Here is a 15,121-nt window from a genome sequence, read left to right as displayed (position 1 = left end):
AAGTCATTGATTGAAGTCAATATTCTTTGACTCGTTCTTTGTAAGAGTAGTGGCTTCATGAGTTCTACCAACAAATCTCATTTCTGAAACAATTATGCCTCTAAGGCAATTAACTTTCAAGAATAGCATATTGCCCTTGAATATCTCGTTGGCCGTTCTCTTTCTCAATATATGATTTGTAAATTCTTTTCTTACAAAGTTAGGATTTACCTTTGCCACAAGACTCTTTCACGTGTCGTTAAATTTTTCTGAACTCCAAGCTAAATCTTAAATTTTACTTTCTCCCTAAGAGAGTTGCTTGTATTACCTATGAAAGACTTGGAAAGCCATCAAATTCTTTTTCATAATTATGATGTGATGAATCGATAGTCAATTCAACTTGTCAACAATCGTATTTTTTTTAATTCCTCCATTAATTTGGTATGTCGGGACTTACTCGGATAGATACATCATCCAATGTTCTGTCAACTCTTTCAAACATGTTTGGTCAACTGAATTGACAGTCAACTATGAGAATTTAGATTCGGTTCACTCATATCCTGCCTTGTGAACCTTCTTTATCTTATTAAAACGTATTTGAGTGTCGTATTGTTAATTCTTTCATCCCCTTTCTATCCCCTCTTCTTTTTCCCCTCCCCTAGTTACGATTCACCGAGCAATGCTATCCTTAGTAAGGCGCGGTCGTGACAAAAATACAATTTCAATACTTAATCCGCAAGTCCGGTCGAGCAGGATTAGTCGGATTCCGTCAAAAGGGCGGGTTCGTTAAAAAAATAAAAAAATACAATTTCAATAAAATATTTCATTTAGTTACTACACTCTGGTGTTTAGGGATAATATAACTGAAACCGGTAAAAGAGAGACGAAGAAATGGAGGCAAAATTTTTGCAGCTGCTAACAAGCTCAAGCTTCAATAATTCATGGCCGTTATCAACATTTCCCACACACTCGTGTTTCAATCGCAGCTTCTCCCCTCAATTATCCGTTGCTAGCTCAATTACACAGAGATGCAAGAAGATAGAAGAGCAGGATTACATACCTGGCCTCCCTAAAGAGTACTACGATGATGTATGAATTCGCTCCGTTTGCTCCACAATTCAATTTCTACGTTTTCTCAATCTGCGCGCGCGTGTGTGTAGGAATGGCAAGCTAGGCAGAGGGAAAAGACGAAGGAGTTTCACAAGAGGCGGCAAGAGGAGGACGAGGAAGAAGAGAGAAAAGTCGATGAGTATCGTCAAATCGGATTGCGCCTAAAAAATTATCGCGACGAAGATCTGAGAAAAGCTAAGAAATTGGTCTCCAGCTTCATTAGATCTGCTGAAGAGGTCGAAGAGGTACTGCTTTCTCTCTCTTTCAACAGCATGAATTTGGGGGTTTAGGGTTTAGAGAGAAGCTAATTTCGAAATTTGACAAGTCGAATGTTATCTCCATTGAAGACAATTTAGGGGAAAAGAGAGGTATACTGTTGAAATTGTGGAGAAAAGTTGCATAAAAGAGAAATGGGAGGAAGATGAGAAATTGAATGTGAATTGATTATTGAATTGGCTTCAAACCAATGCGTTTTACGCGAATCTCCTCATTCCAGTAAGCTGTTGCAGACGAGGTGTATATGTCGCTGCGGAAAACTGATTTTCCAGTTGCTTCTCTAGAATTTTCATAGTTGTATAATAAGTAGCCTTACTCGAGAATTCGATCACCTTTTTGTGTTAGTATTTCTTCATCTGTGATGTTAGCTATTGTTTCGAGCTAGTATTGGATGACGCACTTACACTGCAGAGAATTGTGGAAGCTGCAGAGAAAGGCGAACTCACTGAACTGGTTCTTTTGGTGATATGGAATCGCCTTGATCTTGCTCGACGTGATGTGAGTTATTGTGTCCCCAATGTCTGTTAATGTGAATTTAGATGTTTTACTTTTTATATGAACGCAATACTTTAGTGTTGATTGATAAAATTTATGTTGTTGATATGGCAAGGATGATGATGATGATGATTCCCAATTTAGAAATGGAGTAATAATTTAGTTGTTGAGATTGGGAGATTTAATCATGAATATTTATTTCAGGAAGAAAAGGATGCCATTAGAAGTCTTGATCTCTTGTACAGGAGGGTTGAGGTAACTTCACTTCTCATGTTCTGTTGTTATTGGATTGGACGCAGTATTATTTTGTCACAATTTTCCGAATTATTCTCTCGTTCTTAGACTGAGATCTTGGTGAGGGAGGCCACTCCAGCGATGAGATTGTTGAACGAGATGTTGAATATGCACGATGGATTCGATCACGACGGGTGGCTCAAGGCATGCAAGAAGCTCATGATCGAAACCTTTCCCAGAGAGGATCCTTTCAGCATCCTCGTACCTGCTGGATTCGACCTTGATAAGGTAAAATCACTCGCCTCGCCTTTCTGGTATTAGGTGCATGTTTCCTCGGCTCACTGTCTCCAACTTTGACCGTTTTCCAAAATGTATTCTCAGTTTTCATTTTCACTTCAAAGTTTGATTATGTCCCGCTTTACATAATCCGGCATCAAAATAATAAGTCACCTTGCCGGAATCTGCAATATTCAATAGTATACTCCGGTGAGGTGAATCATCATTTATCATCGGATTCTGTAAGGTGGGACACAAATCAAACTTTTTCCAAAGTTGAGGTTTTTTAATTGAAAAGAGTTTTTTTGTAAAATGCGGAAAGTTGCCATTTTCTATATTCGTCTTGATTCTCATGGTTTCTTTCTTGATAACGTTTGGCTGTTTATTTAGCATCACGGGCCAATGAGGCCAAACATTGAGGCTGACGATGTTCTTCTAAGGGTCGATTTTGTGAGAGAGGTCGATGTGTTCCTCCAGGAGGTGCGGTCCGAGCACGAAAAAGCCATGACTACACAAGCTCTGGACCCGGAATCAGTTGCAAGTAGGTTGAAATGGCAGGAGAAACAACGGGCCGTTGATCAAGTGCTGGCTCTCTTAGAGCTGGCCGTTAATTTGACATGGTAATTGTGCTCAGGTTTGGAGTTGTCGAGCAGATGCATCAAGCTAACGTTGAGATCCATCACCGGTGTAGCTGATCTTCCAAATACACGAGTCGAGTCCAAATCGTCCAAATCGGGTAAAAAATGCCACCTTGATGTCGTTGCTAGCTTTAGTATGCCGGAAAATTTGACATGGATTATTAAGTGAAAAATGAAGTACTTAGCTTGTAAGATGCTTCTCCATTTTCCTTCTATCAATAGATCGGGATTTGAGTCATCTCGATTAACGGGTAAATGAGAAGTTATTATCGATCCTTCACAAAAACAAAACGAAAATAGATTAAACACGTCATTCTTAGTAAAATTAAAGGCTCAAACATGTATATTTGACCTTATAATACAAAGTTATATGGGGCAATGAAGCACCAAATAAAAGAATATGAATATACGAAAATACAAACCCCTTAGAAACTTGGGGTTCTTCTCAATCTAATACAACACGGGGAGTAACCCTTCCAGAATCAGGTTTACTACCACCACCGCCGTCGCCGCCCCTGCCCCCGCCACCGTTCTCCCGACGTGAAGTCCTCTTGGTGGTGACAAGAGGATTGTTCTCCTCCTCATCGATGAATACCGTTCTCTCGGCCTCAACGGGCTTGAACACGGGATGTGTGTAAGCATTGTGTAGGTATGCTTTCAAGTCCAAGTTTGGCTCCGTTGCCTTCTCCAACGTGTCCTTGATCACAGCATCCTGTACGCACCACGAAAAGGAAAAACGCGCGGTTGTAAACATGGCTCGATTAACAACAAGCTGGAGGAGGATGGAAGTCGAATATACCTGCAGCGGGAACTTCACGAATGCAGATTCGAAACGGCCCTTACAAAACCGATGAAACCAGATGGTCAAGACAGGGAGCACTAGCAACACCGGAGTTGATTTAGAAACACCTTTTGTGCTCAGCAGCCCCATTAGAAGCAGCTGCGACATTATCAAGCCTATGATCACACGACGGTGTATATCTGGCCAGAATGAAGCTGCACTCTCGTATTTCTGATCGTATACGTTTATGATCTGCGGGGGAGAACCAGACGTGCTTTTAGCAGGTGAGAACTAACGAGGGTGGTCCCAGAGTGATACGAGCATACCTGGTGGCGGAAAACCAGATATGCGAAGGCGAAGAAGACGATGATGAAAGGAAGGATGAAGGGAGTGACTGTTGCATATACGAGCCCCAACAAGAAATACAGTTGTATCCGAGGTTCTGTTATGTAGAAATTGATGCCACCGGCATCCATTGCTTCTTCCCTGTCCTTTTCGGTCTTGACTATGAATGTGTTTTTCAGGTGGAACAGAACGAGAGGAACTATTCGGAGGACCTCTGCAGCAATCCCGGCCCAACCATCAACCATGATGTAAGTAATAAAGAAGGTAGCTTTCATTGGGATGGCAACACCCACTGTTCTCGGGATTCTGCAAGGCAGCGAAAAAAGGGACTCGTTAACGATCAAGCAAAAATGAACTTTCACAAAAACAACTTGCTAGTGGATTCTTAACAATGTGTATGTGTTGCAATTGCAAGCTACAAGAAGAGAGTAAGCAACGTACTCTGATGGTGCCTGGTTGAGGAATTTCTGGAGCTGCTCGAACGCTGCTCCTGTGATGATACTTCCGAAGAAGACGTTTACAATTATGAACAAATGATATTTTCCAGCTGTTCTTCGGTCCAGAGATGAAAAAGAGGTGAGACCTTCTACTTTGGACATTGACATGAGAATTGTGGGAAGAAGAACCAAGAATATCTTCAAAGCAATGCCGGGAAGAAAGCCTTGAACAACGGATTTGACCCTTTCCCTGAAGAAGAAGAAGAAGAAGAAGATGATGATGAAGGTGGGTAAAGCATGGTGCATGCTAAAGGAAGTTATGTGCAGAGGAAGACAAATATTATATAGATTTGAGCTCACGTTTCGATCACTGGTTTGAGGAATGGAAAAACCTTTTCGATGCCTTCAATGCTTGCCATGGATTGAACAAATGCTATAGGGATCATAAAAAAGAAGGTGAGGAAAAACATAGCAACAGCCATTAGCAGTCTTTTCACAGCAAGCTCAACATATGGTATTGCAAGATTCTCCCAGTAGACATTGCGTGGCTCAGGCGCCCATTCAGTCAACCAGATGGTTGGATTGCTTGATTGTTGTGTTTGAGCACAAACAGCTGCTCCCCATCTAGATCGGAATGAAACAAATGCTGCCGGAACTATCGCATTTGGGTCGCTCATAACTTTTTCTCTTTCAGCAGCTTCCTGATCCAGAGAGAAAGGTAACAAAAAAAAGAATGAACTTAAAGATAGGTCATTGTAGGTCATTGAAGTACACTTGTTACTAGCTCAATGTAACTATCTTCGTTTCCTACTAATCGATGATAATCACTTAGGTTACTGAATAAGATCTCTGAATTTGAAACAACAACATATTTACATAGCATGAATCAAGCAAACTATAATGGAATAACAACCAAGCATGGCATTATGTAGACTAGCAGGCTTACTTCTCCATTTATCTTCTCAATTTCTGCTGTGTAGTAATCAATGGCATCCACGTTTTCTCCCCAAAGCCCCCAAAAACCTTTCTATAAACTCAAGAAAATATGAGATGATAAGTTCTTCTATATAGCATTATCTTCAAAGTAAGAAATTTACGAGCAAACAACTTACCTTTGTTCTTGGCCTAGCTTTTGGGTTTCTCTCATATCTTGTTTGATAATATGTTTGCCAGTTGTGCAAACCTTTCTTCGTCTCAACCAAAGTGGCTAGTTTGTTTGCGTTATATACAACCTAAACCAGTTATCAACAAGCAATATAGAGTTAAAAGGTTGGAATCAAATGTATTCGGGTCAAATTGATTTAAATTGAAATCTGCTAAACATTGACTTTATGATTCCCTTGATGTTGGAATAATATTATTTTATAATTACTACAATCACGCAAAGAGCAGCTAAGATGGTTGGAATCCAACTCGTCACATCTAATTTGAACAAGTTTGGGTTTTAAAAGTGCCAGACCTCTCTCCCTTAGGCTCATTTCTCATCATTAACCAATCTTCTTGTCCAAAGTCTGGTGAACAAAAAGAGGATATGCGTGTGTGTGTGTGTGTGCGTGCATTCCCATAACTTGTGAAATATAGCGGCAAACTGAACACGCACCTGATGCATGAGATAAGTATCAGCATGATTCACACAAAAGAAATGTTCCACATGCTCGCTAACTGATTCGTCAGGGTCTGGGGGAACATTTCTCACTAGGACCTGAAAATGAAATGGCAAGTGTCATCCACACATCTTATAGCAATAGAGTGTTAGAATGGAGCCCAGGCTAAAAAATTCCCATTTTAAGGATCAATTGGTAAAGTTGGTCGATCAATATTTGTAATAACTTATACATAAGCATCTATGGATGCAGGGAGCATAGTTTATAAACTCACAGTGAATTGATCTGGCCGACGGTTTTCAGCAGCTAAGAATTCCAACCTCTTGGTCATTACAATCTTGTATTCTTTGTAAAGGGAATAACACGTCCAAAATGTGAATACATATGCCATTGCAATGTGTGCTATGAACCTGGGAAAAGGGGCTATCAGCTTTACTGAGTACTATTTACCAGATGAAATAGCATTAAAAATTATCAAAACAGTGTTTGTTTTCCTCCTTAAGCATTTCAAAGCCCATAGATCTAAAGTAGATGAATATATCTAGTAAAATAAAACTAGTTCTCACCTCAAAGATCCTGGAGATACATTAGATATAGAAAGCTTGTCGATGTTGCTGTACGTTATATCTTTTATTTTATCCAGCGATTCTCCAGTCCAATTAATGGGCACCAATACAGCAAATGCAAGGAAAGTAATAGGAACAAAGATTTTCAATCTGCATTTGAAATTTCTTCATCACACTAAAGAAAAAACATAGAATGCTGGATTTGTAAATTTGGATAATACTAGTACTAAAAAAGTAATTGGTGTCTTTAACTGTTTTTCCCTTCAAATCTATATCATCGTACCAAAGTCATAACCTCAAATCTTATGCACTTACCCAAGAAGATAAATCCTTACGTACACAGCAGCATCAAGTCCTGCATGCTCTATCAGCTCAGGCTCCGGCATTCTTAACGCCTCAGGCATCCATTTCCAAAACCTTAAATATGTTCTGAAATCTAAGTTCACAAACTTCTTCAGCGCAGTTCCCGTTTTCTTGGGGCTCTCTCGTATGCCCTTTTTGTACCATTTTGGAAAGTAGACTCTATCGCAAAACGGTTGGAGCCTTAAGAATGCAAAAGCTAGAAGAAACGCCAGTACAGATAACAGATTGATGGAAGCTGCTACGACAATATCTTGAACACTGGCCATCCTCTTATCTAACGATCACCGATTAACTCTGCTCGAATGAGATGAATACCAGATAAGTGATCAAAGTTGCCTCAATAATATAAAGAAAAAAGATAACATCGAAAGTTTCACTATTAATCGAAAACATTCTCACTTGCCACTTACAATCTTTTAGAAGCTTGTTGATCAGCTAGACCAATCTCTGTGAACTCCTAAAACATGTCGAATACAACATCACAGGCCATTAAATCATCCTACCATAAATAACCTGAAAAAATAAGAAAAGGAATTACTACAAAATAACTCCAGATCAGAACTATGATACTGTACTAGCAACCTCTTATGCGGCACACAGCTCATTCTACGAAGAACAGATCACAAAACGTAGGATCAATGCTATATTATCCCTCTAATTTCAATGAAAACTCACAGCATAACACCATAACATCCTACATCAATGTATCGAATCATTCGCTCGTTATCCGGTATCAGAAAACAAATATCAGCGAACAACCAAAAACTAATTCAAAAACATAAAAATTAAGCAAACAAATAATCAAACGCAAAATGTTCGCATATAAACAAAAAGGAGAACACATAACTAGTTTCCGAGCTAATTGCTGAGCCAAAACGAAGTTAAAAATAACGCTAACAGAAAGACTGATGATAAATTGTTGTGGTTGAAATGTTTAGAAATGTAGAGGAAAATATTACCTATATTGATGCCTCTTATGCGGCACGCAACTCATTCTACGAAGAACATATCACGAAACAGAGGATCAATGCTATTATCCTTCTAATTTCAACGAACACTCACATCATTAACATCAATTCTTTGAATCATTTGCTCGCTATTCGATATCAGAAAACAAAATATTCATCGAAAAAAAAAACTAATTCCAAAACTTTAAAAAAAAAAAAATCAAACGCCAAATGTTCGCATACAAACAAGAGGAGAACAAAAAAAACTTGTTTCCGAGCTAATTTCGGAACAAAATGAAGATGTGATAGATTGTTGTGGTTGAAATGTAGAGAAATGTGGAGGGAGATATTACCTATATTGATGGAGAGGAACGGTCTCCCTAGTCTCCTCGGAGTGGAAGAGAGAGGAATTATGGAATCTAGGCGGCGGAGGAGGCGGAGGCGGAGGTGGCGAGGGCAAGGGCGGCAAGGAGAACGCGGCTCTTTTTTTGCTTCCCGATTTTCTCGTTTTCTCAACACACATTTGTTCTTTCTCAACGTTAATAACCGCAATACAACCAGCATTTTCAAATATTCAAATTACCATTTTGCCCCCTACTCCATTGTTGGAAAACTACTATCTACAATTTTCATGATTTATTTATATATTGCGCCGTCCACGTAAAATAGTCTTGGTAGTGGTCGTCACGAGTTTGCATACGAAATTATAAAATAATGAGATAGAGATAAAATAATTAAAATATTATTAATAGACAGAAGTAGTATATTTTCATATGATTTTGAAATGTTTCTCTAAATTTATTGTTTCGATATTCAATCTAATTTGTAGTAGTTTTTTATAATACCATCCTGTTCATGAAAATAGTCATTTCTTCAAGTTGGTTCGTTTGTGAAAACTAGTTATTCTTTATTTGTGATAAGTTTTTATTCTAGTAAGGTGTGTCTCATTTTTCCTTTAATAGTATTTCAAATATTTTATCTTTTTTTTTCTTAATTTATTAATTTTATATTAAAACTTGTACTATATTACTAAGATTATTTTATAAAATTGATTTTGGCCGCTGAAAGTATTCAGTCGATATTCTATTTTTGAAGGCTTTCTCATGGGTTAAATTCGAAGTCTTCTATTTCTAGTTTGAAAAAAAGTTGTTGGTTATTATAACGATTGAAAGTAACGATTGAAATATATTGTTTGAAATTAAAATTGCGAATATTAATTAGAGATAGGTACTTCATAATTCAAATTTTATTCGACACCTTTTTTTTTCTTCAAATAGAGGAAAATGAAATGTGCTCTATATTTATGCAAAACAAATACTCCTACGGAGTAGTATATATTTAATGTAATATGTATTGTAGATTGTAGTCGTGTGGAAATTCTAAAATATTCACATTGATATTAACTAATTAGTCTTTTGATAATATCAAAGCAAAAGATGATTATATTTGACTAATTCTTGAAACAACATTGTCATTTGATTTGTCAGAAATCTCCATTTGGAGAATTGATGCGTCTTTGTTTTACGAGTTATAATTAAAAGGTGCAACAGTTCAACACTTGGAAGTAAATATATTTATTTTATTTCTGGATTAATGCGTATATATACATACATAAAAACAAGTATCGGCCAATTCATGATGAGATTGAGATCTTACTTAAAGAATAAGTAAAGGCAGACATAATTTGTACGCTTCACAAATCTCAACTAAAGTCACATGAATTGGAATTAAAATTATTTTCGATTCCTTTTTGGGAAAGTGTTCCTAGTTTTTTTATTTGATATATTCATTTAAAATTTCATAAAAATATAAGCTAATTAGGGCAAATAAATATGTAGTACTCTATTAAGATGTCACTCATGAAAATAAAAAATTCCGGGACAGGAAAAAGTGAAAATTGCAATAAAAATTTATAAATTTTGATTAAACTCTGATTATATTAATAACTTTAAAAAATAGACAAAATCATCAATATTAAAATTTCAGTTTTGCGAAGAGCCAAGAATCTAATTTGGATGAAATTATATTTAATATAACATCGAAAAAACTATGCAAGGACAATATTGTCAATGAATTTGATCCATTGCAGACTTCATAAATAATTTAAATTTAAATATAAATATGCTACTAATTTGTTGAAATATTATGTTAATAACGTTTTATAATTAAAAAGTTTAAAAAGTTTAAAGTTACATAATTTGACTTTTTTCACAAATTGCCTTGAATACTAAATACACTAATGCAAACTTATTGATGCATGCAACACATGCAACGCATACACAAAAGGGTGAAAAATATGAGTAAACGACATAATACAAAAATTTCTCAGTAACAAGATAAAAATATCGAAATTCATTCTACTCGTTTCCAAAGTCAGTGTAATTTTTAATCCTACAAAATATATATCCCAACACCGACGCCAATGGACATTAAAAATAAAATTTGCATTTCCGGTTTAATATTCCACTAATCCCGATTTAATACGTATTAATTGCGTCAACGATGTAATTCCGATCAGCGTCGTCTTCATCTCCGCTCCTTGCACCGATTGATTATGTAATTGCATCAATTATTAGCGTTGTTGGGTGAATTGATGCAATTCCGATTTCCGCCATCTTCATCGTCGGAGGAGAGGTGCACCAGCCAGCAGAGGCCGTGGAGGTGCCCGTTGAGGCACACGAAGTACTCCGCTGGACCCGAGCTTCCTCGCGGGATCAGCCGCGCCGCCGTCATGCTCCACACCCTCTACGGGCAACGCACCCCCTCCTCGAACCCGATCTGCCGCTCCCGCGTCCTCGACTTGAAAAATGACCGAAACACTTTCCCCACGACGTCGTTTCCCCCTTCCCCTTCCTCGCTCACGTAGAGGACGTCTTCGAGAACCGCCCAGGCGGAACTGCCTCCTCACTGCGAAGTCGCATCCGCCGCAGAAGAAGAGGAGCTTGGCGCCACAGGAGGCGCTTGGCCAGCGTGCGGATGTCCCACTTCACGTGCTCGCTCGTTGGCGGACTCGCTGGGTCGAGCTCCCCCACTCGCCCATCGCGGAAACAACTTTATTTTTGGGGACACGTGGTGGGTTTTTATTGGACAATAATACACGCGAGTGGCGGAACATGGGAAAAATCCACCTTGTAAGGGGTGAGCGAGGGACACGTGGATTCAAAATATCTTTCCAAGGTACACGTGTCGGACTACGGACTAATTGCGTTGCTTAATTTGGATTTGGATTAAATTATATTCCAACCATGTGCTGTCGGATTCATTATTCTTAAAGTTGATAGAATAAATAAAATTTTAAAATAAGTGTCAAGATGGATTCAAACTCAATTTCAGAGTATTATTTACTTTACGGTTAACTTAATACCCATATCCTACAAATTCATTTTTAAAATGGAAACATTATTTTTTCTTCTATTTAACATACTAAAAATGTCGTACTGTATACAATAATTCATAGATAAAAAAAGTTACTAGGACGAAAGGTTTAATACTATTAATCTGTTTGTCCAAACATGGAATACTACGAAAAAGTGTAAATTATTTTTAAAAAAAATTTAATTTGATCCAACAAATTCACTCTATTTACACTTTCACAAATTAAGCCAAACAAGCTATCAATTAACACAAGGCAATAAAATATACGATCACTTACGTATGATGTTTTTCAATCAAACGACATTACATTGTATATGAATACACATTACTATCATTTAACTAAATAGGAGTATAAGTGCTATCTACATATGATTCATTCGATTCCATATTCGATATGATCGTCTATTTTTTTTATGCGACAAATAAAAAATTTCTAATATCACAATTTTTTTACTAATTTTAAAAATCAGAACTTCTTAGTGTTTGATTAAATATTGCTGACTCTTTAGATTATTTATCCCAATAAGAGCATCTATAAGAGAAATGATATATAATAAGATAAAGAGACATAATCACTATACTATATTTACCTCTACTTCATAAAAATTCATTTCCCAACCAAAGGTGTATTTTAAAATGTATACATTTTCAATTTTAAAAATATATCTTTAAATTTACATGTTTTCTGGAAGATAATAACATAAGTATTACTAGTAAAATTTAAATGAAGAAAGCATTAAAATGTGTGCCCAAGTGGCTATTGAAAAACCTTGCCGTTTAGGGAAAGACGCAAGTGGGATGTGGCCACATTAATAGAATATCAAACTTTTACTACATATATTAAGAGTATTAAGAGTAAAGGCCAAAATTAGTTCTCAATGTATGCCTATTTAACAATTTTGGTCCTAGACTCTATCTTTTGATTTTTTATCATTCTGTGCATTTTAAATCAGATCACAATTGATCATCCGTTAACTATTCCGTTAATATTTTAATAGTCAACCATTTTAATCCTTATTTTGACCAACTTGAACATATTGATTGTGATTATCACTTCCTAATTTAAAACCTTAATTACTTAGGGGTTATCATCTTCTTTCCAAGTCATCATCTTCCTCGATAATCCTACCCCAAATTGATGAGAGAGAATCTCTTCATTCTCACTGCTGCTGCCGCCGCCCTCCAGCACGGCCGTCCGTCGCCGCCTCCGGCGGCAGTCCTCTTCTCTCCTCCGTCTTCCCACCCATTCTCCCCTCCGACAGCATCGCCTCAGCTAGTGTGCAGTCAGACATGGAGAATTGCAGGTACAAAATCCCCCTGTCTTCGTCGAGATAGAAGCTCAAATTCCTGCTCTCGAGGCATCTCCTCATCTCCGAGTCGATCCTGTCGGGCTCGAAGCGAAACGGAGTGTCCAAACCGCCGGAGCCAAAGGCGTAGGGGTCGACGATTTTGTTGATGAGATGAACGACTTCTCGGCGGCGGGGGCTGTGGAGGGAGGGGGTGCGTGGGGGCGGGCGGCGGCTGTGGGCGAACTAGCACTCGGATTGATTGAGAGTGTGTTTCGGAAGATGATAACCCAAAGTAATTAAGGTTTTAAGCAGGGGTGGTAATCATAGTCAACATCTTCAAGTTGGTCAAAATAGTTAACGGAATTGTTAACGGAGGACCAACTGTGATCCAATTAAAAATGTACAGGACCAAAAAATTCAAAAGATAAAGTTTAGAACTAAAATCGTAAAATGAACATATATTCAAGATCAATTTTGGCATTTACTCCATATATTAATGTTGTTGTCATTTGTCACTTTCCTTTTGTGCTTAATTCGTTTAAATTGTTCGGTAGTAGCTAGTTTTATGCTCTTCTTATTTAATGTCATGACCAAAATGCCAACACCGTTTGTACTAACCCAAAAGCATAATGTACTATTCAGATACTGTTAAAATTTTGACATAGACAATTGTTTCTCAAGAGGTAGCAAAATAAGAATCTTGTGCTATAATCAAATTTTGAGTGTATTTGTATGAATTATGAATTCATGCCTTCGATATTATGTCATCACATTTTTTTAGGGGGGAAAGATAAACATTTTAGGCAATTGGGAATTGCATATTACTATAGGCCATGTTAAAGTAATCTCCTTATTGAGAAATTTTATTTAAAGTGATATTATAATATTATTGACAGCCCATTAGATACATTAAAAAGATATTTGGGTTTTAATTTTTTGGGAATAGAGTATAACTTGGAAGTATATACGTAGTGAGTTGTTACAATTTTTATTTAAAAATCGTCTCATCTCATTCATAAATGACTGTATATCAATTGTAAATTCAAAATATTGCTCGGCATAGACAAATCTAGAACTCCGATCCCACTTTGAATATATCCTCTTTCGTTTTCTTAGTTGTTAAGATTTGTTAGTACATCACTATTTTTTTTAGATTCAAAATTTTAAATTGGATGTATATACCGAGTTTTAAGCGGCGCTATGGAATTAGCAATAGTCTCTCTGTCCTATTTAAAATAAAAATATTTATTTTATAATTATTTTATTAAAAATAAAATATTTAATGGGAATAATACTATTTTTACTTTATTTTTATTCTTCCTTTATTTTTCTTTATTAACTCATAAAACAACAATGCACAAAATTATATGCTGAAAATCAAATATTTTATGTTTCATTGGAACAGAGGGAGTAATATACTACTCCCTCCTTCCCCGATTAAGAGTCACACTTTTCCATTTCGATCCGTCCACAATTAAGAGTCACACTTCATTTTTACCATAAATAGTAAGTAGGTTCCACATTCCACTAACTCAATTCACTCACATTTTATTATAAAATTAATATAAATAAATGGGTCCCATATTCCACTAACTTTTTCAATCAACTTTTATTTACATTTTTTAAAACTCGTGTCCGATCAAAGTGTGACTCTTAATGGAGGACGGAGGGAGTATTCTTTATATTACTCCTACATGTTAGCATAAAGTATAAAATATGCCTAGAAATCTGGAATGAACTTCCAAGTAACACGACGACTACGAGTCTTCTTCATATTCCGTGCGATTGCCTGTACTTACCAACTTACTTATACTGTTATTTTTATGAAAATAAGGAGTACAATTCATGATAGTAGTAATAAAAGAAAATTAAAGAAGCGATAAATTTAGTAGTATGACAAGTGCACATCCCAGTTCACACTTACTCTTACTAATGAAAAATAATTTCATTAAATAATTTCATTTTGCCACATTGAGATGTTCATAAAAAATAGTATTATTTCTAAAAATAAAAAAGTCATATTTTATATTTTATCTTTTTTTTCTTCTCTCTCATATTTTATTCATTTTTTGGCTTATTATCTCTTACATTATCTACTTTTTCACTTACTCTCTCTTATATTACCTACTTTTTTCTCTTATTATTTCTTACTTTATTAATTTCTCGTTAAAACTCATAGCTTCCGTAAATAAGACTATTTTTTTTTATGGAGAGAATGAGCATTTGAAATTACAAATAATTAGTACCACTAAATTGAGTATCTTTCATAACACACACACCACTAATTTCTCCGATGAACAAATAGAAACAGTAATGGGCCCCAAAATTGGACATATATGTAAACGGATTTGGGCCGAAGTCCCGTACGTTTACGATAACGCAGTATCTACAGCTGCGCACGTTAGC

At 36.5% G+C, this 15,121-nt stretch overlaps 2 protein-coding genes across 4 annotated transcripts; one reads left to right on the top strand and one right to left on the bottom strand.

The window, feature by feature from the left end:
- Positions 1-836: 836 nt before the first annotated feature.
- Positions 837-3,246, top strand: PAC (pale cress protein (PAC)). Its single transcript, XM_048125145.2, has 6 exons — positions 837-1,068; positions 1,140-1,334; positions 1,777-1,863; positions 2,065-2,115; positions 2,203-2,382; positions 2,761-3,246. The coding sequence occupies exons 1-6, from the start codon at positions 871-873 to the stop codon at positions 2,992-2,994; spliced, it is 945 nt and encodes a 314-aa protein (XP_047981102.1). The 5' UTR covers positions 837-870; the 3' UTR covers positions 2,995-3,246.
- A 53-nt stretch (positions 3,247-3,299) lies between these two features.
- On the bottom strand, positions 3,300-8,543 carry LOC125222495 (hyperosmolality-gated Ca2+ permeable channel 1.7-like). 3 transcript variants are annotated; one of them, XM_048125142.2, is made up of 13 exons: positions 8,405-8,543; positions 7,515-7,617; positions 7,057-7,398; positions 6,742-6,891; positions 6,450-6,585; positions 6,172-6,273; positions 5,684-5,803; positions 5,518-5,598; positions 4,932-5,272; positions 4,576-4,821; positions 4,116-4,440; positions 3,808-4,041; positions 3,306-3,720 (listed from the first exon to the last, which is right to left on the bottom strand). In XM_048125142.2, exons 3-13 carry the CDS (start codon positions 7,368-7,370, stop codon positions 3,454-3,456), a joined length of 2,316 nt encoding a protein of 771 aa, XP_047981099.1. In that variant the 5' UTR covers positions 7,371-7,398; positions 7,515-7,617; positions 8,405-8,543; the 3' UTR covers positions 3,306-3,453. The 3 variants fall into 3 exon arrangements, with proteins under 3 accessions (XP_088919112.1, XP_088919114.1, XP_047981099.1); XM_089062986.1 differs by having other exon boundaries at positions 3,300-4,041; XM_089062988.1 differs by lacking the exon at positions 8,405-8,543 and adding an exon at positions 8,064-8,214 and having other exon boundaries at positions 3,300-4,041.
- Positions 8,544-15,121: the final 6,578 nt, after the last annotated feature.

This window comes from Salvia hispanica, chromosome 1 (genome assembly GCF_029641045.1).
Source record: "Salvia hispanica isolate PSC_SH4W2 chromosome 1, Shi_PSC_v1, whole genome shotgun sequence".
Lineage (NCBI taxonomy): Eukaryota > Viridiplantae > Streptophyta > Magnoliopsida > Lamiales > Lamiaceae > Salvia > Salvia hispanica.
The sequence above is the reverse complement of the archived record's forward strand: the minus strand, read 5'-3'. Positions and strand labels throughout refer to the sequence as shown.

Excerpts from the sequence above, each read along its gene's own strand:
- PAC (XM_048125145.2), top strand. The coding sequence starts at position 871 with ATGGAGGCAAAATTTTTGCAGCTGCTAACAAGCTCAAGCTTCAATAAT. Across the intron at positions 1,069-1,139 it reads CTAAAGAGTACTACGATGAT|GAATGGCAAGCTAGGCAGAG; the intron begins GTATGAATTCGC and ends GCGTGTGTGTAG. Across the intron at positions 2,383-2,760 it reads CTGGATTCGACCTTGATAAG|CATCACGGGCCAATGAGGCC; the intron begins GTAAAATCACTC and ends CTGTTTATTTAG.
- LOC125222495 (XM_089062986.1), bottom strand. The coding sequence starts at position 7,370 with ATGGCCAGTGTTCAAGATATTGTCGTAGCAGCTTCCATCAATCTGTTA. Across the intron at positions 6,892-7,056 it reads GTAAGGATTTATCTTCTTGG|ATTGAAAATCTTTGTTCCTA; the intron begins GTAAGTGCATAA and ends TTTCAAATGCAG. Across the intron at positions 5,599-5,683 it reads AAGCTAGGCCAAGAACAAAG|AAAGGTTTTTGGGGGCTTTG; the intron begins GTAAGTTGTTTG and ends TTGAGTTTATAG.